General features: G+C 37.7%; 2 protein-coding genes across 6 annotated transcripts in view; one reads left to right on the top strand and one right to left on the bottom strand.

The window, feature by feature from the left end:
- Positions 1-20,151, bottom strand: part of LOC126958986 (uncharacterized) — a 38,636-nt gene extending 18,485 nt beyond the window's left edge. The window contains exons 1-2 of one of the 3 annotated variants that reach the window (XR_007727422.1): positions 19,843-19,975; positions 6,870-8,303 (exon numbers count right to left, since the gene is read on the bottom strand). Coding sequence is in view for 1 of the 3 variants with exons in the window: in XM_050797820.1 (XP_050653777.1) it covers positions 19,843-20,151 (309 nt within the window). In the remaining 2 variants the exon portion in view is untranslated. Of the gene's footprint in view, positions 1-6,869; positions 8,304-10,037; positions 10,636-19,842 lie in introns of those variants that run through there. The other 2 variants (XR_007727423.1, XM_050797820.1) reach the window with 2 other exon arrangements.
- A 201-nt stretch (positions 20,152-20,352) lies between these two features.
- Positions 20,353-26,203, top strand: part of PCNX4 (pecanex 4) — a 43,373-nt gene continuing 37,522 nt past the window's right edge. Inside the window, exons 1-2 of one of the 3 annotated variants that reach the window (XM_050797782.1) lie at positions 20,463-20,559; positions 25,712-25,751. The gene's annotated coding sequence lies outside the window, so the exon portion shown is untranslated. Of the gene's footprint in view, positions 20,560-25,711; positions 25,752-26,203 lie in introns of all 3 variants that reach the window. The other 2 variants (XM_050797781.1, XM_050797785.1) reach the window with 2 other exon arrangements.

Raw genomic sequence — 26,203 nt, 5'->3', positions numbered from 1 at the left:
CAAAGGATCACAACTCCTTGCCAGCAAGGGAACAAAACTGGACAGAAAATGAGTTTGACGAATTGACAGAAGTAGGCTTCAGAAGGTGGATAATAACAAACTCATCTGAGCTAAAGGAGCATGTTATAACCCAATGCAGGGAAGCAAAAAACCCTGAAAAAAGGTTAGAGGAATTGCTAATAACCGTTTAGAGAAGAACATAAATGACCTGATGGAGCTGAAAAACACAGCACAAGAACTTTGTGAAGCATACGCAAGTATCAATAGCCAAATTGTTCAAGCGGAAGAAAGGATATTAGAGATCGAAGATCAACTTAGTGAAATAAAGCATAAAGACAAGATTAGAGGGAAAAGAATAAAAAGGAATGAACAAAGCCTACAAGAAATATGGGACTATGTGAAAAGACCAAACCTACATTTGACTGGTATACATGAAAGTGATGGGGAGAATGGAACCAAGTTAGAAAATGCCCTTCAGGATATGATTCAGGAGAACTTCCCCAACCTAGCAAGACAGGTCAACATTCAAATTCAGGAAATACAGAGAACACCACAAAGAAAAGCAGCACCAAAACACATAATTGTCAGATTCACCATGATTGAAATGAAAAAATGTTAAGGGCAGCCAGCATAAAGGGAAGCCCATCGGACTAACAGCAGGTCTCTCTACAGAAATCCTACAAGCTAGAAGAAAGGGGTGGGGGGGCAATATTCAACATTCTTAAAGAAAAGAATTTTCAACTCAGAATTTCAGATTCAGTCAAACTAAGCTTCATAAGTGGAGAAGAAATAAAATCCTTTACAGACAAGCAAATGCTGAGAAATTTTTTTTTTAAATTTATTTTTAGTTTTTATTATTAGACTTTAAGTTCCAGGGTACATGTGCACAATGTGCAAGTTTGTTACATATGTATACATCTGCCATGTTGGTGGGCTGCACCCATTAACTCCGTCATTTATAGTAAGTTTATCTCCTAATGCTATCCCTCCCCCATGCCCTCACCCCACAACAGGCCCTGGTGTGTGATGTTTCCCATCCTGTGTCCAAGTGTTCTCATTGTTCAATTCCCACCTATGAGTGAGAACACGTGGTGTTTGGTTTTCTGTCCTTGCGATAGTTTGCTCAGAATGGTTTCCAGTTTCATCTACATCCCTACAAAGGACATGAACTCATCCTTTTTTATGGCTGCATAGTATTCCATGGTGTATATGTGCCACATTTTCTTCATTCAGTCTATCATTGATGGACATTTGGGTTGGTTCCAAGTCTTTGCTATTGTGAATAGTGCCGCAATAAACATATGTGTGCATGTGTCTTTATAGCAGCATGATTTATAATCCTTTGGGAATATACCCAGTAATGGGATAACTGGGTCAAATGATATTTCTACTTCTAGATCCTTGAGGAATTGCCACACTGTCTTCCACAATGGTTTAACTAATTTACAGTCCCACCAACAGTGTAAAAGTGTTCCTATTTCTCCACATCCTCTCCAGCACCTGTTGTTTCCTGATTTTTTAATGATCGACATTCTAACTGGTGTGAGGTGGTATCACCTTGTGGTTTTGATTTGCAATTCTCTGATGGCCGGTGATGATGAGCATTTTTTTATGTGTCTGTTGGCTGCATAAATGTCTTCTTTTGAGAAGTGTCTGTTCATATCCTTCACCCACTTTTTGATGGGGTTGTTTGATTTTTTTCTTGTAAGTTTAAGTTCTTTGTAGATTCTAGATATTAGCCCTTTGTCAGATTGGGAGATTGAAAAACTTTTCTCCCACTCTGTAGGTTGCCTGTTCACTCTGACGGTAGTTTCTTTTGCTGTGCAGAAGCTCTTTAGTTTAATTAGATCCCATTTGTCAATTTTGGCTTTTGTTGCCATTGTTTTTGGTGTTTTAGACATGAAGTCTTTGCCCATGCCTATGTCCTGAATGGTATTGTCTAGGTTTTCTTCCAGGGTTTTTATGGTTTTAGGTCTAACATTTAAGTCTTTAATTCACCTTGAATTAATTTTTGTATAAGGTATAAGGAAGGGATCCAGTTCCAGCTTTCTACATATGGCTAGCCAGTTTTCCCAACACCATTTGTTAAATAGGGAATCCTTTCCCCATTTCTCATTTTTGTTAGGTTTGTCAAAGATCAGATGGTGTAGATGTGTGGTATTATTTCTGAGGGCTCTGTTCTGTTCCATTGGTCTGTACCTCTGTTTTGGTACCAGTACCATGCTGTTTTGGTTACTGTAGCCTTGTAGTATAGTTTGAAGTCAGGTAGCATGATGACTCCAGCTTTGTTCTTTTGGCTTACGATTGTCTTGGCAATGTGAGTTCTTTTTTGGTTCCATTGGAACTTCAAAGTAGTTTTTTCTAATTCTGTGAAGAAAGTCCTTGGTAGCTTGATGGGGATGGCATTAAATCTATAAATTACCTTGGGCAGTATGGCTATTTTCACAATATTTATTCTTCCTATTCATGAGCATGGAATGTTCTTCCATTTGTTTGTGTCCTCTTTTATTTCGTTGAGTAGTGGTTTGTAGTTCTCCTTGAAGAGGTCCTTCACATCCCTTGTAAGTTGGATTCCTAGGTATTTTATTCTATTTGAAGCAATTTTGAAGGGGAGTTCACTCATGATTTGGCTCTCTGTTTGTTATTGGTGTATAGGAATTCTTGTGATTTTTACGCATTGATTTTATATTCTGAGACTTTGCTGAAGTTGTTTATCACTTTAAGGAGATTTTCGGCTGAGACGATGGGGTTTTCTAAATATACAATCATGTCATCTGCAAAGAGGGACAATTTGACTTCTTCTTTTCCTAACTGAATACCCTTTCTTTCTTTCTTCTGCCTGATTGCCCTGGCCAGCACTTCCAACACTATGTTGAATAGGAGTGGTGAGAGAGGGCATCCCTGTCTTGTGCCAGTTTTCAAAGGGAATGCTTCCAGTTTTTGCCCATTCAGTATGATATTAGCTGTGGGTTTGTCATAAATAGCTCTTATTATTTTGAGATATGTCCCATCAATACCTACTTTATTGTGAGTTTTTAGCATGAAGGGCTGCTGAATTTTGTCAAAGGCCTTTTCTGCATCTATTGAGATAATCATGTGGTTTTTGTTTTTGGTTCTGTTTACATGATGGATTATGTTTACTGATTTGCGTACGTTGATCCAGCCTTGCTGCTCAGGGGGTTAGGGACCCATTTTAGGCGGCAGTCGGTCCATTCTCAGATCTCAAACTCCGTGCTGGGAGAACCACTACTCTCTTCAAAGCTGTCAGACAGGGATGTGGATGTCTGCAGAAGTTTCTGCTGCCTTTTGTTCAGCTATGCCCTATTCCCAGAGGTGGAGCCTACAGAGACAGGCAGGCGTCCTTGAACTGTGGTGGGTTCCACCCAGTTCAAGCTTCCTGGCTGCTTTGTTTACCTACTCAAGCCTCAATGCTGAGAGATTTTGTAAACACCAAGCCTGCCTTATAAGAGGTCCTGAAGGAAGCACTAAATACGGAAAGGAAAAAACCTGTACCAGCCACTGCAAAATAATACCAAATTGTAAAGATTACTGACACTATGAAGGGACTGCATCAACTAGTGGGCAAAGTAACAAGCTAGCATCATAATGACAGGATCAAATTCATACATAAAAATACTAACCTTAAATGTAAATGGGCTAAGTGCCCCAATTAATAGACACAGCCTGGTAAATTGGATAAAGAGTCAAGACCCATCGGGGTGCTATATTCAGGAGACCCATCTTACAGACAGAGACACACATAGGCTCAAAATAAAGGGATGGAGGAATATTTACCAAGCAAATGGAAAGCAAAAAAAAAGCAGGGGTTGCAATCCTAGTATCTGATAAAAGAGACTTTAAACCAACAAAGATCAAAAAAGACAATCACATTACACAATGGTAAAGGGATCAATGCAACAAGAAGAGCTATCTATCCTAAATATATATGCACCCAATACAGGAGCATCCAGATTCATAAAGCAAGCTGTTCTTAGGAACCTAAAAAGAGAATTAGACTCCCACACAATAATAGTGGGAGACTGTAACACCCCACTGACAATATTAGACAGATCAATGAGACAGAAAACTAAGAAGGATATTTAGGACTTGAACTCAACTGTGGACCAAGCAGACCTAACAGACATCTACAGAACTCTCCACCTCAAATCAACAGAATGTACAGTCTTCTCAGAACCACACTGCACTCATTCTAAAATTGACCACATAAATGGAAATAAAGCACTCCTCAGCAAATGCAAAAGAACAGAAATCATAACAAACAGTCTCTCAGACCACAGTGTAACCAAACTAGAACTCAAGATTAAGAAACTCACTCAAAACTGCACAACAACATGGAAACTGTACAACCTGTTCCTGAATACTACTGGGTAAATAACGAAATTAATGCAGAAATAAATAAGCTCCTCGAAATCCATGAGGACAAAGACACAAGGTACCAGAATCTCAGGGACACAGCTAAAGCAGTGTTTAGAGGGAAATTTATAGCACTAAATGTGCACAAGAGAAAGCAGGAAAGATCTAAAATTGATACTCTAACAGGACAATTAAAAGAACTAGAGAAGCAAAAGCAAACAAATTCAAAAGTTAGCAGAAGACAAGAAATAACTAAGATCAGAACTGAAGGAGATAGAGACATGAAAAACCCTTCAAAAATCAATGAATCCAGGAGCTGGTTTTTTGAAAAGATCAACAAAATAGACCGCTAACTAGACTAGTAAAGAAGAAAAGAGAGAAGAATCAAACAGACACAATAAAAAATGATAAAGGAGATATCAACACTGATCCCACAGAGATACACACTACCATCAGAGAAAACTATAAACCCTTCTATGTAAATAAACCAGAAAATCTAGGATAAACTCATGGACACATACACCCTCCCAAGACTAAACCAGGAAGAAGTTGAATCCCTGAATAGACCAAAAAGTTCTGAAATTGAGGCAGTAATAGCCTACCAACCAAAAAGAGCCCAGGACAAGACAGATTCACCGCCAAATTCTACCAGAAGTACAAAGAGGAACTCGTATCATTCCTTCTGAAACTATTCCAAACAACAGAAAAAGAAGGACTGCTCCCTAACTCATTTTATGAGGCTAGCATCATCTTGATACCAAAACCTGGCAGAGACACAACAAAAAAAGAAAATTTCACACCAATATCCCTATGAACATTGATGCAAAAATCCTCAATAAAATACTGGCAATCCGAATCCAGCAGCACATCAAAAAGCTTATCCACCATGTTCAAGTCAGCTTCATCACTGGGATGCAAGGCTGGTTCAAGATATGCAAATCAATAAACATAATCCATCACAAAACAGAACAATGACAAAAACCATATGAATATCTCAATAGGTGCAGAAAAGGCCTTCGATAAAATTCAACAGCCCTTCATGCTAAAAGCTCTCAATAAACTAGGTATTGATGGAACGAACGTATCTCAAAATAATAAGAGTTATTTATGACAAACCCAAAGCCAGTATCATACTGAATGGGCAAAAGCTGGAAGCATTCCCTTTGAATACTGGCACAAGACAAGGATGCCATCTCTCACCACTCCTATTCAACATAGTATTGGAAGTTCTGGCCAGGACAATCTGACAGGAGAAAGAAATAAAGGATATTCAAATAGAAACAGAGGAAGTCAAATTGTCTCTGGTTGCAGATGACATGATTGTATATTTAGAAAACCCCATTGTCTCAGCCCAAAATCTCCTTAAGCTGATAAACAACTTCAGCAAAGTCTCAGGATACGAAATCAATGTGCAAAAATCACAAGCATTCCTATACACCAACAATAGACAAACAGGGAGCCAAATCATGAGTGAACTCCCATTCACAATTGCTACAAAGAGAATAAAATACCTAGGAATACAACTTACAAGGGATATGAAGAACCTCTTCAGGTAGAACTACAAACCGCTGCTCAAGGAAATAAGAGAGGACACAAACAAATGGAAAAATATTCCATGTTCATGGATAGGAAGAATCAATATCATGAAAGTGGCCATACTGCCCAAAGTAATTTATATATTCAATGCTATCCCTATCAAGCCACCATTGACTTTCTTCAAAGAATTACAAAATCTACTTTAAACTTAATATGGAACCAAAAAAGAGCCTGTATAACCAAGAAAATCCTAAGCCAAAAGAACAAAGCTGGAGGCAACATGCTACCTGACTTCAAACTATGCTACAACGCTACAGTAACCAAAATAGCAAGGTACTGGTACCAAAACAGATATATAGACCAATGGAACAGAACAGAGGCCTCAGAAATAACATCACACATCTACAACCATCTGATCTTTGACAAACCAGACAAAAACAAGCAATGGGGGAAAGGATTCCCTATCTAATAAACAGTGTTGGGAAAACTGGCTAGCCCATATGCAGAAAACGAAAACTGGACCCCTTCCTTACACCTTATACAAAAATTAACTCAAGATGGATTAAAGACTCAAACATAGGACCTAAAACCATAAAAACCCTAGAAGAAAACCTAGGCAGTACCATTCAGGGCATAGGCATGGGCAAAGACTTCATGACTTAAAAACCAAAAGCAATGGCAACAAAAGCCAAAATTGACTAATGGGATCTAATTAAATTAAAGAGTTTCTGCACAGCAAGAGAAACTATCATCAGTGTAAACAGGGAACCTACAGAATGGGAGAAAATTTTTGCAATCTACTCATCTGACAAAGGGCTAATATCCAGAATCTACAAGGAACTTACAAAAATTTACAAGAAAAAAACAACCCCATCAGAAAGTGGGTGAAGGATATGAACAGACACTTCTCATAAGAAGACATTTATGCAGCCAGCAAACATATGAAAAAAAGTTCATCATCACTGGTCATTAGAGAAATGCAAATCAAAACCACAATGAGATACCATCTCATGCCAGTTAGAATGGTGATCATTAAAAAGTCAGGAAACAACAGATGCTCGAGAGGATGTGGAGAAATAAGAATGCTTTTACACTTTCGGTGGGAGAGTAAATTAGTTAAACCATTGTGGAAGACAGTGTGGCAATTCTTCAAGGATCTAGAACCAGAAATACCATTTGACCCAGCAATCCCATTACTGGGTATATTCCCAAAGGATTATAAATCATTCTGTTATAAAGACATGTGCACATGTATGTTTACTGCAGCACTGTTCACAATAGCAAAGACTTGGAACCAACCCAAATGTCCATCACTGACAGACTTGATAAAGAAAATGTGGCACATGTATACCATGGAATACTATGCAGTCTTAAAAAAGGATGAGTTCATGTCCTTTGCAGAGACATGGATGAAACTGGAAACCATCCTTCTCAGCAAACTTACACAGGAACAGAAAACCAAACACCATATTTTCTCACTCATAAGTTGGCACTGAATAATAAGAACACATGGACACAGGGAGGGAAGCATCACACACTGGGGCCTGTTGTGGGGTGGTGGGCAAGGGATAGCATTAGGAGAAATATCTAATGTAGATGATGGATTGACGGGTACAGCAAACCACCATGGCACATGTATACCTATGTAACAAACCTGCACCAGAACTAAAGTATAATAAAAAATATAACAATAATAATACCTTCACAGCAAAAAAATAAATAAAAGCATATGTATTTTTTAACATCTGTGATGGGGGATGTGGCCTGCCTTCCCACTAAGACTCTCACAGTGGCAAATTCCAGAAAGGACAGGGATTCAAATGCTGCACAGCTAAAAAGAGACAAACATGTAGTACATTAAATGATTTTAAATGGACAGAAACATTAATTTGTAATGTATCCAGAAGTTTTTAAAAAGTTGTTTCACTATGAAGTGGGGAAACATTGGTATAATAGACTATGGGAATTGTTCTTCTTTTCTGCCTAATGTTCCCACCCCCCTTTCTTCAGAATCCTTTGGGAAATATCTCCTCTATGCATTAGTGCTGGGGCTGCTAATCATAGGAGCATGAACACAGAACCTGAAATTGAGATATGGACATCGGTAGAGAGTTATTTGGTTTATTTCCTCCATTGCGATTGCTTAACTGGGAGATTTGAGTTTGTCTGGCAGCCATTTGTCTGCCACTAGGAAAGACTCTAGAAGAATAAAGCAATGCAAACAAAGAGTTGGAGAGACAGTCTTGACAGCAGTATTTGAGTTTCCAGATGCACTCTTGCCTTAAGATGCACTCTTGCACTTTCCAATTACATGAACCAATAAATCCTTTTTGGAGGAGTTGAATTTCGGTCACTTGCAACCAAGTAGTCTGACTTTATGCAATGCATAAGATCTAGGAGATAATAAGGTCAGTATCATTTTTTTGAGTCCCACAGTTACAAATATTTGAAGAAATACAGTTCAAGATAAGAGTGGGATAGGAAAGATATTTGAACAACAATTCATAATGTAGATTATTTTTAAAAGCTAAGACAATGCAACCTCTCTTAGAATCAAAGGAACAATGCTTTGAGAAGACAGCTGTGAAGTTAACAATTCCTTGAGAATATAAAAAACATCAAAAGCATGAGTAAAAGACATAGCTGTAAACTATACCACAGGAAATTCATGTTTAAGAATTTCCTTTACCACTAAAGAACTTATCCATGTAACAAAACTACCTTTACCCCCAAAACTATTGAAATAAATTTTTTAAATTAAAAAATATAGGAATTTCCTAATAGAGAAGAAATAATTGAATGTTTCATTATTTTTTAAAAGATTAGAATCTAGCCTGCTTAATACAAAGTCTAAATAATACTGTAATAAAAATCAAAGGATCCATTCTAGACAGATCTCTCACTACATATCCATATAATCTTAATTTATCTGAACCTGTGGTGTCTTACCTCTAAAGCAAGTGTGGTGGTTAATACTGTCAACTTAATTGGATTGAAGGATGCAAAGTATTGTTCTTGGGTGTGTCCAGGAGGGTGTTGCCAAAGGAGATTAACATTTGAATCAGTGGACTGGGAGAGGTAGACTCACCCTCAATCTGGATGGCCACCATCTAATAAGCTGCCAGTGTGGCTAGACTGGTGGAGTCTTCCTGCCTTTGTCTCTCTCCTGTGCTGGATGCTTCCTGCCCTCAAACATTGGACTCCAAGTTCTTCAGCTTTTGAACTCTTAGACTTACACCTTCGGCCACAGACTGAAGACTGCACTGTCGGCTTCCCTACTTTTGAGGTTTTGGGACTTGGACTGGCTTCCTTGCCCCTCAGCTTGCAGATGGCCTATTGTGGGATTTCACCTTGTGATCTTGTGAGTCAATACTCCTTAATAAACTCTGCTTTATATATACATCTATCCTATTAGTCCTGGCCCTCTAGAGAACTCTAATATAGCAAGCATCTCTTTCACCTCTAAAATTGTGACAACATTCAAAGTTCATTTCAGTCTAACAATACATTTTCTACTACCACCTATAGTCATGAGCTTAGACAAAAAAAGGCAGGAGAAATACTTGCGCAAAACATTTCAAATCACGCATTTCAGTTTAACACAGAATATAATTTGGTGATATTTATCTTCGGAATTCTTTTTGAAACTGCTTTATGCATTTCCTTTTTTTTTCATTGTACTATTATTATACTCTTACTCTATAAATTGTCCCCTTTTCAACTTCTTATACATATATAGAAATCCATCCACAGCTTCTGAACTACTTTAAAAATTTTTTATTATTATAGCAAAATACACTAAACATAAAATCTACCATTTTAACCTTTATTTTTCAAATTGTTGTAAAATACACATAAAATTTACCATCTTAACTATTTTTAAGTGCACAGTTTAGTGGCATTTAGTACATTCACATTGATATGCAACCATCACTATTACCCATCTCCAGGCCTCTTTTTATCTTGCAAAACTGAGATTCTGTACCCATCAAACAATAACTCCCCATCCTTCCTCCCCCAAGTCCCTGGAAACCACCATTTTAATTTCCGTCTTTATGTATTTGACTACTCTAGATACATCATATAAGTGTAATCATACAATATTTGTACAATAATTTTGTGAATACCTTATTTCACTTAGAATAATGTTGTCAAGGTTCATCCAGGGCTGAGCACAGTGGCTCATGCCTATAACACCAGGCCTTTGGAAAGCTGTGGTGGGAGGACTGCTTGAGCCCAGGAGGTTGAGGCTGCAGTGAGCATCCCACCATTGCACTCCAGCCTGGACAACAGAGCAAGACCCTGTCTCAAAAAAAAAAAAAAACAAAAAAAAACCATGTTTATCATCGATGTTGCAACACATGCCAGAACTTCCTTCCTTATTAAGGCTAAATAATATTCCATTGTATGTATATACATTTTGCATATCCATTCACCTGTTAATGAATACTTGGTTTACTTCTGCCTCTTGGCTATTGTGAATAATGCTGCTATGAACATGGGTATATGAGTATCTATTAGAGTTCCTGCTTTTAATTCTTTTGGATATCTTAGAAGTGGAACTGCTGGATCATACGGTAATTTTATGTTTAACTTTTTGAGAAGCCATCATATTGTTTTCCACAGCAGCTACACCACTTTACATTCTCATCAGCAATGCATAAAGGTTGTATGCCATTCGGGACTTTTATACATTAAAATATTTTATTAACCATTGTTAAATAGTACATGATATTTCAAAAACACAATGAGATGATCATCTGGAACACCTCCATGCAAATACAACTATCATTTTGTAAAATTCCAAGTTTTGTCATTTGTATATTTTCATAGAATTTTAATAGTTTATAAAATTTTGATTTTCTTCATATTATGTATCTAAGCATTTTCCATGGCATTACAAAGCCATTATCATTATCATCCTAATGTTTATGTTATAGTCAACCAAGGGGAAATACTATAATTTTCTTAATCATTGAACTATAGAACATTCAAGTTGCTTCCAATTTTCTAATATTAGAAACATGCAATACATATGTACATAAATCTTTACTTCTTTTGAATCCTTTGCATAGAAAAGTATTAATCAGTTAAAAGTATGCACATTTTTAGAGTTGCTGATAAATATGAATACATTCATTTTCAAAGTGATCATATAGATGTGTATTACTTCAGCACTCTCACCAGTGGGGCCCATAGAGGTACTGGTACTCTTTCATCACTAGTCCTCTAACAAATTGTCTATCACCTAGTAAACACACAATAAATGTTCACTAATTGAGTTCATGAGTGAATAAATGAGAATGCCGTGTTACTGAATCCTCACTATCACTGAATCTTATTTTGTTTTCTAGTTTAAGACAGCTGGTACATTTTAGCTATTTTAAAACTATTTAAAATAATTAAAAACTTGGTCTTTGAATCAGAAGTCCATAAGAAATGAATCTCCTTGCCAGAATAAAGGTCTTTCTTGGTATTTAAACATTTTTCTATACATTGCCAAGTGTAATGTAATTTCATTCCATTATAATTTTTCTTTCTAAGCATAAAAGCATTATTATGGGAGCACTTTTCTAACTTGCCAGGTTTTGCCATATCAGGTAACTGTAACCTCTATTTAGCATTTGGCATAAGAAAATGAAATTGTATCAACCATACACAACTCATCATAACTGAAATGCAATTGGCTCTAAATTTTTCTTATTTTGTTCATTTCTTTTTATTGTGAATTTCCTAGCCATTAAGCTGAAAGCTCTTTGAAGTTAAATCTTTCTTTTTCATCTCTATCTGCCAAGTTGATTAGCACAAAATTTGGCACATAGTAGGCATCAATAAATATTTCAGGCATATTTATTATGCTCTATGGCTGATTTTTGTTTGATCTAATTGAGAATAATTTTCAAGAATCATGATAAAAATAAATTATATATGCATTAAATACATATTACAAGGATTTCTTTATGTTAAGGTAGTAGAATAAAATTAGGAGATAAAAAGGAAGCCTTAAACTATCCTGGTAGTCAATGTAGTATTCAATTCTTTACAGATTGTAAATTATAATGGTAATGGTACTAGAATTACCAAATTTTTCCCAAAGCAATCTTCAAGGCTAATCAACATAGACAATCACTCTTTTCATTTCTATAGCAATAAGAAAATTTTAAGAAATATCTTTTGATTGGAGTTGTCTTGAAAATTGCTTAGTTGGAGGCCTTATTTTAAAATGCAACAAGCCTGAAATATTAAATGTAATTTGCCATGCAGCCTAGAGAAAGAATGAAGCATTTGGTACATTTTTCCTAATTGTTTCTGATTGCTGCCTGGGTAGCTCCAGCACTTCATGTTCAAAATCACCTTTGAGGGCTTCGACATCTTTGACTACTACTTTTAATCAAAAAGAGGCAAAGTATAAAATAATTTGACTATTACATGGCAGAAATCCTCATAATAACTGGCTTTAACATTTTTACTTAACTGACCTTAAAGAAAGAGCCCTCAGAAGGTAAACTGTTGGTACTTAATGAATACTGATTAAGGTGACACATTACCTGATGCTAATATTCACAGAAATCACTGTCCCAAGAAAAGCGGTCAATACTGAAGTAAAGAGAGTTAGTTTTCTAATGATAGTCATGTTTTGTTTAGGTCTGCTTAGCATAAAGCTCACTCTTATGTTTAAGTATGTTATTTTAAAAATTTACGCACTTTTAAAAATGTATTTGCATAAAAAATAAAATTGTATAGACTATCTTTATTTCCACCAATAGCATGATAAAACTAACAGAAAAATAATATAGAAGTAGAAATATACAGTTATATGAAAATTTAGAGACAGACCGATCCTTAATATCACTGAGGAGAAAAGGAAACCTAGAGACTGACTTGCCCAAAAGAAAATTATCAAGTTTCTTGCAGAGCTCAAATGGTAATTCAGATCTCATTATTTCTTGTTAAATATGCTTTCCATCACCTTATGAACATCATTATCTTTTTCTTTCACACTAAGAACACTGTTTTCTTAATCAGTTATTGAGTTCATGCTTTGACGAGGAATGAGGAAAATAACTGGTCTAGTAAATGGAGATCATGCAAAGAGGACAACATATTTCAGAGTGTTCTTAAGTAGGCATCAGTGGATGGGGTATTTGGATATAATCAAAAGGAGGGGAAATGGGCTTCAGGCCTTCCTTGTTCTTAAAGATTGTTTACTGACTCATAAAGCAAATACTATTCATTCTGTGCATCAGAAGAAAGTGGAATAAAAATTCTAGAAGAGTCCACACTATATTCAGGTTAGTCTTTTAAGATGTACTGTATTTTTAAAGAATTTGTACATGGGGAAAGAAGGCAAACATAAAAAAAGGAAGTCTTTTCATAAGAGTAAATATAACTTTTAGGTTTTCACAGCCCACTCTTATAGCCCAGAGTACATTTGGGAATATGAATGATACAGAAACAAGTTGCCCAGGGATACTGAATTGTGCAATTCAGGGTGTATGCTTCTACACGAATTTGACCACTCAAAATAAAAAAACTGTCATTGAATTTTTGCAGTATATAGTATGGGTAAGTTTTTTGGTTTTATTAGCTGTATTAGGCAGGGCGTACATGCTCTTAAAGCTTGCCTCTAAAATTTTATTATTTTCATTATTATGATGTCAGGAGAAAAATTATCAGGGAAAAAGTTCACAGGGAAAATGATCCATAGGCTAGTTTTATATAAAAGTCACAAAAACATCCATTGTTTCTTACTACATGGTTATCTCTACTAGTATATGCATCTCTTTTGTGCATACTGCTCTTTAAATGTGTATGAATTTTCTACCAATTACAAAGTCTTATAGGAGTAAAACTGATATGTAATAAAAACATGAATCAGATATTTGGCTTGGAATTCATAAATAACAGAATTTTTTAAATTCCATGGGATTAATAATTATTCTAATATTTATTTCTATATATTGGTTTTAATTTAAACTAAGAGTCTAAAACACAGCTCTGGTAAAATAAAAATATTTTAAAGTACCAGCATAAATGTTATTAAAATGATTATACTTCAAAACTATACTGTTAAAAAGAAACCACATCTAAAAATTTCCTACAGTAATACTTAGTCATTGCTGATTCAACAAAATAGAGTATATTTTATTTTGCATGTTATATATAACATATACTTCACATTTGTACAAATTTTTGTAGATATACATATCTGTATATATACACAAATATATCTCAACACATATGCTAAAATTTATATTTTACAGACATTTGAAAAAATCAAACAAGCTTCAGAATGTATACATAAATTCAGTAAATGTTCTCATTTACTATATAAAATGAACTAATTTTAAAGATTTCAAAAGATGACCTATTAATCTAATACTACAGCGGTCTAGTATCCCACTGTCTGATTATCAAAGCTCAAAATTTACCAATATACCAAATAAATTACAGTAATTTTCAACTGTAATACAACTTTAAAAAATAATATGGCACTTCTCTTCCTATGAAAGCATCAATACTTTAATTTCTTTATTCAGAAAAACAACAATTTTTCCAAATATATTCTGGATAAAGGTACTATTATAAAAACAAAAATCCACTACACCTCTATACTGGTTATACAGTGGCTAAATCACTTAACGGCTTGGTGAGTTTTTTGGAGGGTAGGAGTACTGCAGCCAATTTAATGCTTTTGTTTTTAATTTTTTTATTATTTAAAGATTATAAAATAATATATATTATTTAAAAATGTATTAACAGCACAAAAGAGTATAAGGTAAAATGTGAAAGTTCCCCCTCCAGTCAAATCCCAGTTAATCTCTTGAGGTTAAGGTCTGTTGTTTCTTATATGTCCTTCAGAAATATGCATATATAAAACATGCTCATGCTTACATCCAGTTTAACATAAAATCATACCATGCAAAATCATAATTTTTAATTAATGTAAGTTGGACATCTTTGCATAGATGTACATGCCAATATATCTCCTTTTTACATAATCTTTTTACATAATCAGTCCCCTATTGAAGACTGTTTTGTGCTTTTTTGATATTACAAATTTTCTAGTACAAACACCTGTAATAGCAAAAACACTGAACAGTCTTCAATAAGGAATAGGTTCAATACATTTAAATGAAATTCTGTGTCAAGGGAACTGCGTTTTAAATTTTGTTAAACACAGCCAAGCTAAGTTTCAAAAATGTACCTCTAATCTACCATCCCACCAAAACTGGTTTTTGTTATTTTATGCATAAACTGTATTTGCTAAATGTGGTTTCATTTCCCATAAATAATTATTTAATATGAGTAACCTCTAGTTTTTGTGTTTTAAAATATATTAACCTAAAGAGAGCATCACAATGTAAACTGCAGGAAGTAATTGTAACAAATGTGGACTTTTCCACTCAACAGTATAATGAGGCTGGAAAGATTGCAGAGGGGTCAACAGGCTTTCCTCCAACATTAGGCAAATTACACCTAACTTTTCCCCCCTACTCTTATGTAATCATAACTTTCCTACTCAGTAAAAATTCTCTCAGTTAACTTGCACATGGCACTTCCATTTACATATTCATTCAAAAGGAAAGTGAAGATAATATTCACAAAATTCTAAATGGTTAGTACATTTATAAATGGAGAACTTGGCAGGCAAATGCCAGGAAAGGGGCATCTACTTGAGGTTGCTAACTTCAGTTATAGCTTTAGAAATTAATAAGGCATCATATCCTTGGTTACTGTCAGTAAGTTAACTGATGCTCCAATCTAGTGTAAAATGCTGGGAGAAAGACTATGAAATCTGCATCATCAACTATCAATAATGTTTGCAAAAATAAAGGAGAATGATTGTACTTAATTCAGATGTGTGTAATTTAATTTTTGTAGAATCAAATTGTTAAGTATGCCTGTGGATGGTGTATGGCAGACACACCAGACAGCAAAACATAAACATATCCTGAGAATGACCCTGTATGGCAGACACACCTCAATGTAGGTTCGGTCTTCCCATCATGGCCAACCCAGAGATTCATCCTTATCTATGAGAACATCTGAGCCCCATCCCATCCTGTGGAACGTGGGCCTTACAGAAGATTGAGGTCCTTTGTTTTGGGTCAAATGAAGGTTGCCAGATGGAGGTTGCTAGGGGGAGGGTGTTAAGTGCAAGCACTATCTAAACTGCATGCTTTCTGCACATGGTGGCACTTCTCCTGTCTAGCCCACTGCCACTGTACTGCTCTGTACATAAGTTCCCTTCAACAAACCCAGTATCTCATTTGCTGGCTCTGGGTCTCTATTTGGCCTCTTGAACCTGGTGCCATCCATACTGAAGTGAATGGGGTCTGGCGTGACAGATATTTACAGTTTTGTTACCATTAAAATTTGATCTTTCGGTGAAGTTAAAATTTTTACAAATTGTCACATAATTTAAAAAATTAAAGTCTTGCTTTTTAAATATTCCAATTTACTGATTTCCAGTCCACTAATAATTCTACTGTGTTCTTTCTTAAACACCTGTGTTTTTTTAAACGATTATCCAAAATAAGTTTCCAGTAGTTACAATGTTCCAAAATAATATCCACTGGAACACCTCTAAAATGAAGTCTCATCTGTGAAGTTATTGATGTGGAATAATAGTGAAATTTAACAGTTATATAGGAAAACTAAAAATTCTTTATCATAACCAAAATTTGAAACTATCTTTATCATACACTCCCCATCAGTAATTACTGTAAATTTTTCAGTACTGGAATTTAAAAGACACATATTGTATCTTAGAGTAAAGCTTGAGACCAACCAATGGCAAAGCTATGATTACATTATATATTGTTTATTTGATGGTTCTATTTATGAATGTTTATGGGATATGAAAGTTTCTATATTAAAGGAAATTTCAATATAAAACATTGTAATTAACCATTGGGTACTTCCTGTCTTCAATATTCTCATAACTCATAACTTGCCCAACCCAAATCTCACGAACATGCTGAGACACTCTAAAATTTCTACCCACCACATGCCCTTTCACATGATCTTTGATGCATATCATGATCTATGATACAGTGACTTTCAATAAGCCATATAACAAGTCAGTCTTTTTATTTTATAGTCCTTTTCTTCTTCAGTTTTCTTCTTGTCCCATTAAGATATAAACTTTGGAATTCTTTTCCAATCTTATTACTGCAACTATCTTTTTTTTAAAAAAAATTATAGAATATTCTATGTCTTAACTTCTCTCCCAAGGTCAATATGTAATATAGGTCCTATTCTGTATTTCCAACTGGTCATAGGCACCTGCATATCCCATCAATCCCTTACACACAGGTCTCAAAGTAGATTCATTATCTTTCTTCCCAAAGCTATTATTCCTCCTGTGCTTCTTTAAAGACACCGGGAACTGTGGGCCTGATTTTGCCTCCCCTTTAGCCCATACTTAGTGCTGCAGCTCTGATTATTTTCAGAGACTTCTGGCCAGTGGTCTCTGGGAACAGGGCAGAGTGAGGGTTTATGGGGTGGGTTTTGTTTTTGTTTTATTTTTTAGCAAGAGAAGTAACTTGGGTATGAACTGAAAACGGGCATTACCATTACACAATAACATGTATGTCATGATAATGCCTGACTAAACATCTTCTCTGGCTGAAGCAGCAGTTCCAGATTTTTCACAATTTGTTTCATTTTATGTGAATCGCAGGGCAGGAAAAATATATGAACTCTGAAGACATACAGATATGGACTCAACTCCAGATGTCATCACTTATTTTACTTTTCTCAAGCTCAGATTCCTTACATTTGAAATAATAATAAGCTACCTCATGAGGTTAAGATTAAACGAGGTACACAAAGTACTGATTCTATGTATGCTCTAAATGTGTTAAATGAATTAAAGAATAAATGTTCCTCTACCTGGAATATCTCTTCTCCCAGCTAACTCTTTTTTTCTTTTCTTGTTTTTTTTTTGAGACAAGATCTCACTCTGTTGTCCAGATTGGAGTGCAGTGGGGTGATTTCGGCTCACTGCAACAACCTCTTACCTCAGCCTCAGAGTAGCTGGAACCACAGGCGCACACAACCACATCCAGCTAATTTTTTGTATCTTTTGTAGAGACAGGGTTTCATCATGTTGCCCAGGCTGGCCTCGAACTCCTAGGCTCAAGCGATCCTCCTACCTCAGCCTCCCAAAGTGCTAGGATTGCAGGCATAAGCCACCACACCTGGCCCAGCTGTCTACTCACCCTTTAAAACCGGATTGCAACTATCCTTAATTTCCCCAGAATTATGTGTCCCACTTTGTTTCTGAACTTCGGCGCATACCTGTTTATCACACACACTGTAATTACTGATGTCCTGTTGTTCAAGTTATATCCTTGATGTCCAAGTTACCTTTTGATAAATTCCTTAAGGATCATGTTTTACTTGACTTTCTACAGCAATTAGTGTAGTTCCTGACAAATAGGAACCACTATTCCCTTCACTATTTCAATAAATGCTGAATGAATATTTTATACACAGCTAACCAAAGGGCTTGTACCATATGCTCTACTAATTTTATTCTAAGAAAGTGTGATGTTCAAATATATTTGAAAAATAGCAGATATTTCAACAATAAACATGTTAATTCTGATTGGGTCATACGTAAAGGCCATGAGAAGAACAAGCATAAATACACCCTCTACATAAAGATAATAGCTCATCCTTACTAAGCATTTATGCTGTGCCATTTACTCTGCTAAGCAATTTACAATTATTTGATTTAATCCAATGACATAACTCTCTGTGGGTTAAGTTCTACTGTTTGCCTTATTTTACAAGATATGCGGAAACTGAGCACTAGAGAAATTACATAACCTCAAGATCACACAAGTAGTGAGCAGTGGTGCCAGGGTTTCAACCCAGAGTTCCTGACTCTGGAGCCTCTAGTCTTAACCATATGAAACAGACTTCTTAGCGGTAACTGGTGCTTCCAAGATGCTTAATGTGGTACTCTGACCCGCAATAAGTGAGCTTCAATGAGAAAAACTTAGGATGGACCAACAGCACATTTTCCCATATTCTATCAAATCGTGAAGACACCAAACTATGAAAGGGTCTACCTGCAAATTAAGTCCTTGAAGACAAGTATATGTATATCCCGGGTTTTCTTCCACACGCTTTCAACAAACTACACTTTTCCTCTGAACAGAATATCTTAAAAATAAATAAATAAATACAACTTTGGCTTTCTTTTAATATTCACACAGTAATTATTTTTCTATTATGAACTGAAAACCTAAATACTTAAATACAAAGTCATCATTTCCAGGATAGCCAAGAGCCAAGAACTAAAAAAAAAAAAAAAAATTAAGGCCGCGTTTATAGTTTTGAGGAATGGGGATCCAAACAACACAGTCCACAAGTCATCTTGGACTCTGAAGTGTGCAGAACTTGCTACAGTATCTAACCAATCACATGGGGGAGTTGCGGGTACCTTGATACCGACAAGTTAGCTTCAAAGTTCCCTTACACGAGCCTCTAAATCAGCTGAGACCAATTATTGTTAATGCTCTCCGGGGCCGTGTTGAGCACTCCCAATTGGCAATCTGGAACGTTTCCAGAACTTGGTGGGGGGGAGGGGGCTCATATTTCGTGGAGAATGGGGGAGGTGAGCCCTGGATATAGGGATAACTTTTTAACTAGCCTTAATTGGGGTCTTTGCGGCCAGGCTGTAAAGATTCCCGCCACACTAATAAGAATCAGCCACGGCCTTTTAATTGGAACGCCGGAACTCTGCCTTGTTTTACTAATATCTTAATAACACGTTTCTATGATGGACATCTTGGTTCCTTGTATTTTAAGACGCGGCCACAAACTGAAGCGATAGAGATCACGTATATGCAGTCCCCCAATCGTCCAAGCCAAATAGGTTGCATGTAGTATCACTCAAAAAACATTCATTACCGTCGGTGTGTTGAGTGGTGAGGGCCAGTGTGCGAATTCAGTAATGGAAGTCGCGGGACCCCGAGCGGTTGGAGCCCTGCCACACCCCTCTGCTTGCGTTAAGACAACCTGACCCGACCTCTGGGGAATTGATGCGCAAAATGGCGGTTGCACTTCTGTTCTCCGACCCCGGCGCACAATCCTGAGGAAGGACGTCACGTCACCGGGGCAACGACGCTCCTGCGTAAAGGCCCGGCCCAGTGGAAAGTTCAGTGCGTCCCCGCTCTCGCCGCTGGTGCTTCTCCTAGGCCCAGTGCCAGACCAGAGCATGAGCGACTCACGTCGTCCCTGGCCAGGCAAATGTTGGCCTAAGCTTGGCGCGAACGAAGCGCGCTATTTCCCTGCTTCCTTTAGGCCAAGCCTGCTGTACGGCAGGGCCCGCCCCCGGAGCGAGCATAGACCGGGGCAGCGAGGCCAGCCGGGCGCCGGCCAGGTCCTGAGCGCGCACGCGCTCTGTTCAGCTCCGGGTGGCGGTCGCCGGAGTTGACGTTAGCCATGGAAACCGAGAGCTGGCCCGGGCGGGGCCACGGTGAGCTTGTTGTTGGGACGCCGCAGCTTTTCTGCCTCCGCATTCGGGCAATAGCCAACCTCCCGGCGGGAGCGCCTAGCCCGGGTTTACCTGCAAAAATGCAGTCCCCGGGATGCCTTCGCGTCTTCGCTTCCCTCGGTTGACTTGAGGTACGTTCGTTGTCCGATGTCCACCTTGGGACTTCTTCGGCGCTTTAATGTCCAAGCCTGTGCGGAGAGCCAAGTTGTTCTTGGAGTATTCATTGCCACAAGAAACACATTTTTCCTTTTTAGTTACAAAACCTGTAAGTGCAATTATTGCGCTTAATGAACTCAGTCATTAGAGATAGTAATTCAGTGTGATTTTAACTTTACTTTGAAAGACTACTTTAGTCTGTTGAATTTGTAGCATTTTGTTTCTAAGAGACTCGTACGAAATGGAAAATGGCACACCCGGAGCTGTGTCCCTTAGATAGAACTGTACTCTCACGCCTTATCTCCAGCTAAACCTCTTTTGTCCGAATTGTTCAACTCATGGGCCCCTGAACGTGAAGCGCTCCTTCCCCCACTGATCTCGATCTCTGTCCCCACAACCTCCTGTCTGTCCAGGACCAGAATTTACTCCAGTGAATCGAAAGTTGTTTTTCATGCCGCTGCATTGGTTATCTGTTTCGTATCCATCATTTTTCACTTACTCATTTTTTACTATTTTTAGGTGTTTGTTTTCTTCATTAAATCATTCCTGCAGTTAGGGCAAAGACTGTCCTTCATGTTATTTGGTATCCACCGCCACTCACGCCAGATCCCCAAACCTTTAGCATAGCATCCAGTTCAGATGTTGCCTTTTTACAAATTTAACTGTTTGGAGCATCTGTTGGCTACTCCTAAATTTCCTACTTAAAGAGCTGCCTTCTAATTATTAACTGCTGTGGAAAATACCAATCGGGGAACCTTTTCTTTTTCCTTTTTAAGAGCTTTATTGAGATGTAATTTACATTCAGTAGAGTTCACCCATTTACAGAATTGTGCAACCCTTACCACAGTCAAGTTTAGAACATTTGCATCACCCCAAAAAGAAACTCTTTACCCTCAGCAGTCACCACCTCCCCCATTAACCTTACCCCACCAGCCATAAGCAATTACTAATCTATTTTCCGTCCCCATAAATTTGCTTATTTTGGACGTTTCACAAAGATAGGATAATACAATATGTGGCCTTTCGTAACGGGCTTTCACTTAGTGTGTTTTCAAGGTTCAGCCATGTTGTAGAATGTATGAGTACGTCATTCCTTTTTATAGCCTAATTCCATTGTGTGGATATATCACATTTTATCCATTCATTGATGAACATTTGGGTCGTTTTCATTTTTTTGGCTGTTAGTAATATTTCTTCTATGAATGTTTTGTGTACAGATTTTTGTGTATACATACATGTTTTTATTTCTGTTGGGTGTATACCTGAGAGTAGAATTACTGGGTTATATGGTAACTCTAGCCTTTTGAGGAACTGCCAGACTGTTTTCCAAAGGAGCTGTATCATTTTACATAACCGCCAGATATGTTTGAGGGTTCTGATTTCTCCACAGTCTCATCAATACTTATTATTGTCTGCCATTTTTATTGTAGCCAGTCAAGAGGATTTGAAATGGTACCTAATTATGGTTTCAACTTGTGTTTTTCTAATGAGTAATGATGTTGAGCATCATTTTATATTTTCTGTGCTTATTAACCGCTTGTATTTCATCTTTGGTTAAATGTCTATTCAGATCCTTTGCTCATTTTTTAAAGATTGGATTATTTGACTTCTCGTTATTAAATTGTAAGAGTTCTTTATATAGTCCAGTTGTAAGTCATATATGTATATATATATGATTTGCACAAATTTTCTTCCATCCTATAGGTTGTTTTCACTTTCACAGTGATGAGGACCTTGTTTTTTAAACACTTTCTCACTTGTTACAGGGTACTGGATACCAATCCCCTCATGCTGGCTTAGCTATCAAAAGTTTCCCATTTTTACACTTTGTAGATTCCTCTTGGACCCACTTTTCTCCAAAGAACCCTCTTCCCCCAAGTTATCCTTCCAGTTCTCTAGCTTCAAAATGAAATTCCCTTTCATTTGGCAATTGTTAGTCCAAACTGCACCATTTTGTAACTCCCTCCACCATTTTGCAGACCTTGGTCAAAGTAACACATTCCACGGGAGTTTGGGCTGTGAGAAACATCCTGCCTAACCACCTGACCACAGTGCACAAGAACATCCTTATCATACCCTGCTAAGCAAAGGCCCGACTGAAGGAACATCCCTATCATACCCTGCAACCGGAAAAAAGGGCCAAACCACCTGATCATAGGAACATCTTATCAATATCCTGCCGGGCAGTGAACCAGACAGCCCAGACCCCTTCTGCCCATACCTGTAAGTCCCCAGCCTGTGAACGGCGGTAGGCTCTGGCGTTAAGCTGCTCCCCCATCTCTGCAGGTTTTTGCAATATACCTGTGTTGCTGTAGAGCCCCCCTACCCCCATCTCTCTTTAACCCCCACCTTCCCTTTTAAGAAAACCTAACAGCAATAGCATGGTATGATTTAAAAACTCATTCTGCCACTAACTGACGTTGTATCTTGGTTAAGTCACTTAATATCACTAGTTCTCAGTTTTTTTTGTAAAATTAATTAATTTCTTTCTGGTAATTCATGTGAGTAGCAGACTTTCACCTGATACTTGATTTTAAAAGAAAAGTTTTTCAACCCAATTGAATTTGTAGTGGGTGTCAAGAAAAATGATGGGACAAGTCTCAATCATTTTGGATTTATTTGCCAAAGTTAAGGACGTGCCCGGGAGACAAGTCTATGCCTTTCTCTGAAGATGATTTTGAGGTGTCCAAATTTAAAGGGGAAAGGGCAGGATATTGAGAAGTACACAATTGTCATATAAGAGGTAGGTAGGGGCAAATAGTCGTTTATGCCTTTGTCTGGCTCAGTGAATCTGCATTTTTTACATAAGATGACATAAAAGGGGCAGAGGAAAAAATGGGGGGAATCTGCATTTTACGTAAGATAACAGACAAAATGGGGTGGGAAACAATCAGATATGCATTTACGTCTGGTGGTCCGGGGTAACTGCACCTGTAAGCTATCAATTGGCATTGCCATGATGAAATTTTAGCTCACTGGGAATTTCCTTGTGGGCAAAATACAGGGGAAGTGTGTAGCTTTCCATCTTGTAGCCATCCTGTTTAGAAACCAAAGGGGGAGACAGATTTGCATGACCCAGTTCCCAGCTTGACTTCTTCCCTTTGGCTAAATGAGTTTGGGGTCCCAAAATTTAATTTCCTTTCACATTTCCCTTCTTTTTTCTGTAAAATCTTTTGGAAAAAGCATTTTAAAAGGAATACGAGTTCCTGGCCTCAGGTTGGTTTTTCCTCCCTTTTTCAAGCTGCTTTCTTACTGCTAGGATGGTTTATTCCTAGCAGTTCAGGTCCCCAGTCTCTAGGAAGGCTCATTCCTAGGAAGTCATGTCCCATGAAGATTAAAAACAACAGGGAGAGGAAGGAAGTAAAAAAGGAAAGGGAAAAAAAGAAAAAATATGTAGGCCAGATTTATAGCAACAAAAGGAAATCACACCTGGAAGCTGGGTCAGGCTATATTACTGCCTTCTCAATTAGAGCAATTTTCTAGGGAATCATTACCCTAGCCCTTTCAGTTGACATATTTACAGGCACATCCCATAACAACACTGTAAGCAGAAACAGGACACAACACAAATTAATATTACTAATATAAGCAATAAGCTTCTGCCACCAAGTTCCCCAGGATCCAAACCCACCACTCAACCAGTTGATTAACGAGGGTTTTGGATCTAACAGGTATCTGGGTTTTCTGGGTTTTCATATCAGTCATAAGTCAGGTTATGTTCTTCAATTCATCTGGAGTATAAGCGCAACATTCCGTTTTTATGATGGCGCAGGTCCTCCCTTGTGCTGCCGTAAGTCTATCTAAAGGCATACAGTTTTGCAGCACAACTTTCCTCATAAGCATGACTTCCTTGTTTAGCGAGGAGATACTCATGCAGCTATCATTCAGGACCTTTTGGGTGTAATTCATTAAAGCCTCTATATGCCATATAACATCTTCAATACCTATCTGTGGTACAAAGATTCAAGCTAAGTGGTCATACCATTGAAATACCAAATGTGTCCAACAAGATTGTAAATGAAAAAGGTTTGCTGGTTTTGGCAGGGTCTGAATTACTTATCCTTGTGCCCAAGCATAACCTAGGGAACATTGTCCTAACCACTCTGGAGGTAACCACGGCCATAAGTTAGTGCCACATAGCCAATATGTCCCATTTGGAGCTAGCCAATAAATACCTGGTCGTTGGCACCCAATGGGTGGCATGCCATTCAATGTCTTGTAATATGATAGTGTGGTCACATCGTTTTCCAGGTATCTACCCCATATCTCTTGTACTGTTTGGACATAGGTCCTTGGTGTGATTTATTTGCTCCCAGCACAAAGCATTTTGGCTGAGTTGGCCAAATGAAGCAGTGAGCCAGATAAATCAATACCAATTTAAAAGGCCTATGTTGGCCGGGCGCAGTGTCTCACACCTGTAATCCCAGCACTTACAGGTGGCTGAGGCGGGCGGATCACGAGGTCAGGAGATCGAGACCATCCTTGCTAACACAGTGAAACCCCGTGTCTACTAAAAATCCAAAAAATTTGCCAGGCGTGCTGGCGGGTGCCTGTGGTCCCAGCTACTCAGGAGGCTGAGACAGGAAAATGGCGTGAACCCAGGAGGCGGAGTTTGCAGTGAGCTGAGATGGTGCCACTGTACTCTAGCCTGGGCAACAGAGCGAGATTCCACTTCAAAAAAAAAAGTCCTGTGTAACAAATAATTGTTCTTGCTGTACTGTATCCAAATAATTAAGCCAAGTATAATAAAGCAAGCCAGTCCTGCCATGACTTGGCTTTTAATAAATGGGAAACTGGAGAGAGAAAATTATGTTTCAAAAACTGTAGCACACCTGTTGTTAAATTCTAGTCTTGCCTAATGTTTTTCAGTTTTTATTATTTTCTACAGTTTAAATTAAATTCTAATTTTTCTGGCTACAAGTTTCTAAATAAGTTGTGCTTTCTTAAAGCCCTATGAACTGAAAACTAGATGTTTTATCAGGCGCTGCCTCTAAGCCCCCCAACCATCACAGGAAGAAATCTTTCCACTGCTGGGCACTGACAAATAGCTGAGGGTGCCCGGAATCCTTCACCCCCATGTCTAGTGAGTCTACGGAACCAGGGTAATTGAGACAGTATCTTTTACAGGAATCAACTCCTGGATACATCACACTGGAGTCGAAGCTTGGTAAGCTGAGGAAGCAACCCCTGACAGCCCAAAGGAACGTCTTAAATATGATGGAAATTATTTACTACGCCACCCTTGTGGGAATTGCTTTACTCACTGTACTGTTTGCAGTAGGACTATATACTGTAGCACCCTCAGGGTGGAATATCTGACAGGGAATCTCAATTGCTGTAGCATTTTGCTTAATTATTATCCTCATAGAAGGAATAACGGTTACTAACAAAAAATAATACATGGGCCTTTCCAAACATGTGCCTCTGCCTCTCATTAGGTAGGGAATGTTGTTTCTATCTCAACCAATCAGGCCTAGTAAGAGACTCTGCTGAAAAACTTAAAGAAAGGGCTAAAAAGCTAAGGGAATACCAAAACAACCAAATAGATTCTTTGGGAGCAGAATCATAGCATGGGTCACCCCATTCCTGGGCCCTCTCCTAATATGCCTAGGACTAATG

This window comes from Macaca thibetana, chromosome 7 (genome assembly GCF_024542745.1).
Source record: "Macaca thibetana thibetana isolate TM-01 chromosome 7, ASM2454274v1, whole genome shotgun sequence".
Taxonomy (NCBI): Eukaryota; Metazoa; Chordata; class Mammalia; order Primates; family Cercopithecidae; genus Macaca; species Macaca thibetana.
This window is presented reverse-complemented; position numbering and strand designations above follow the sequence as displayed.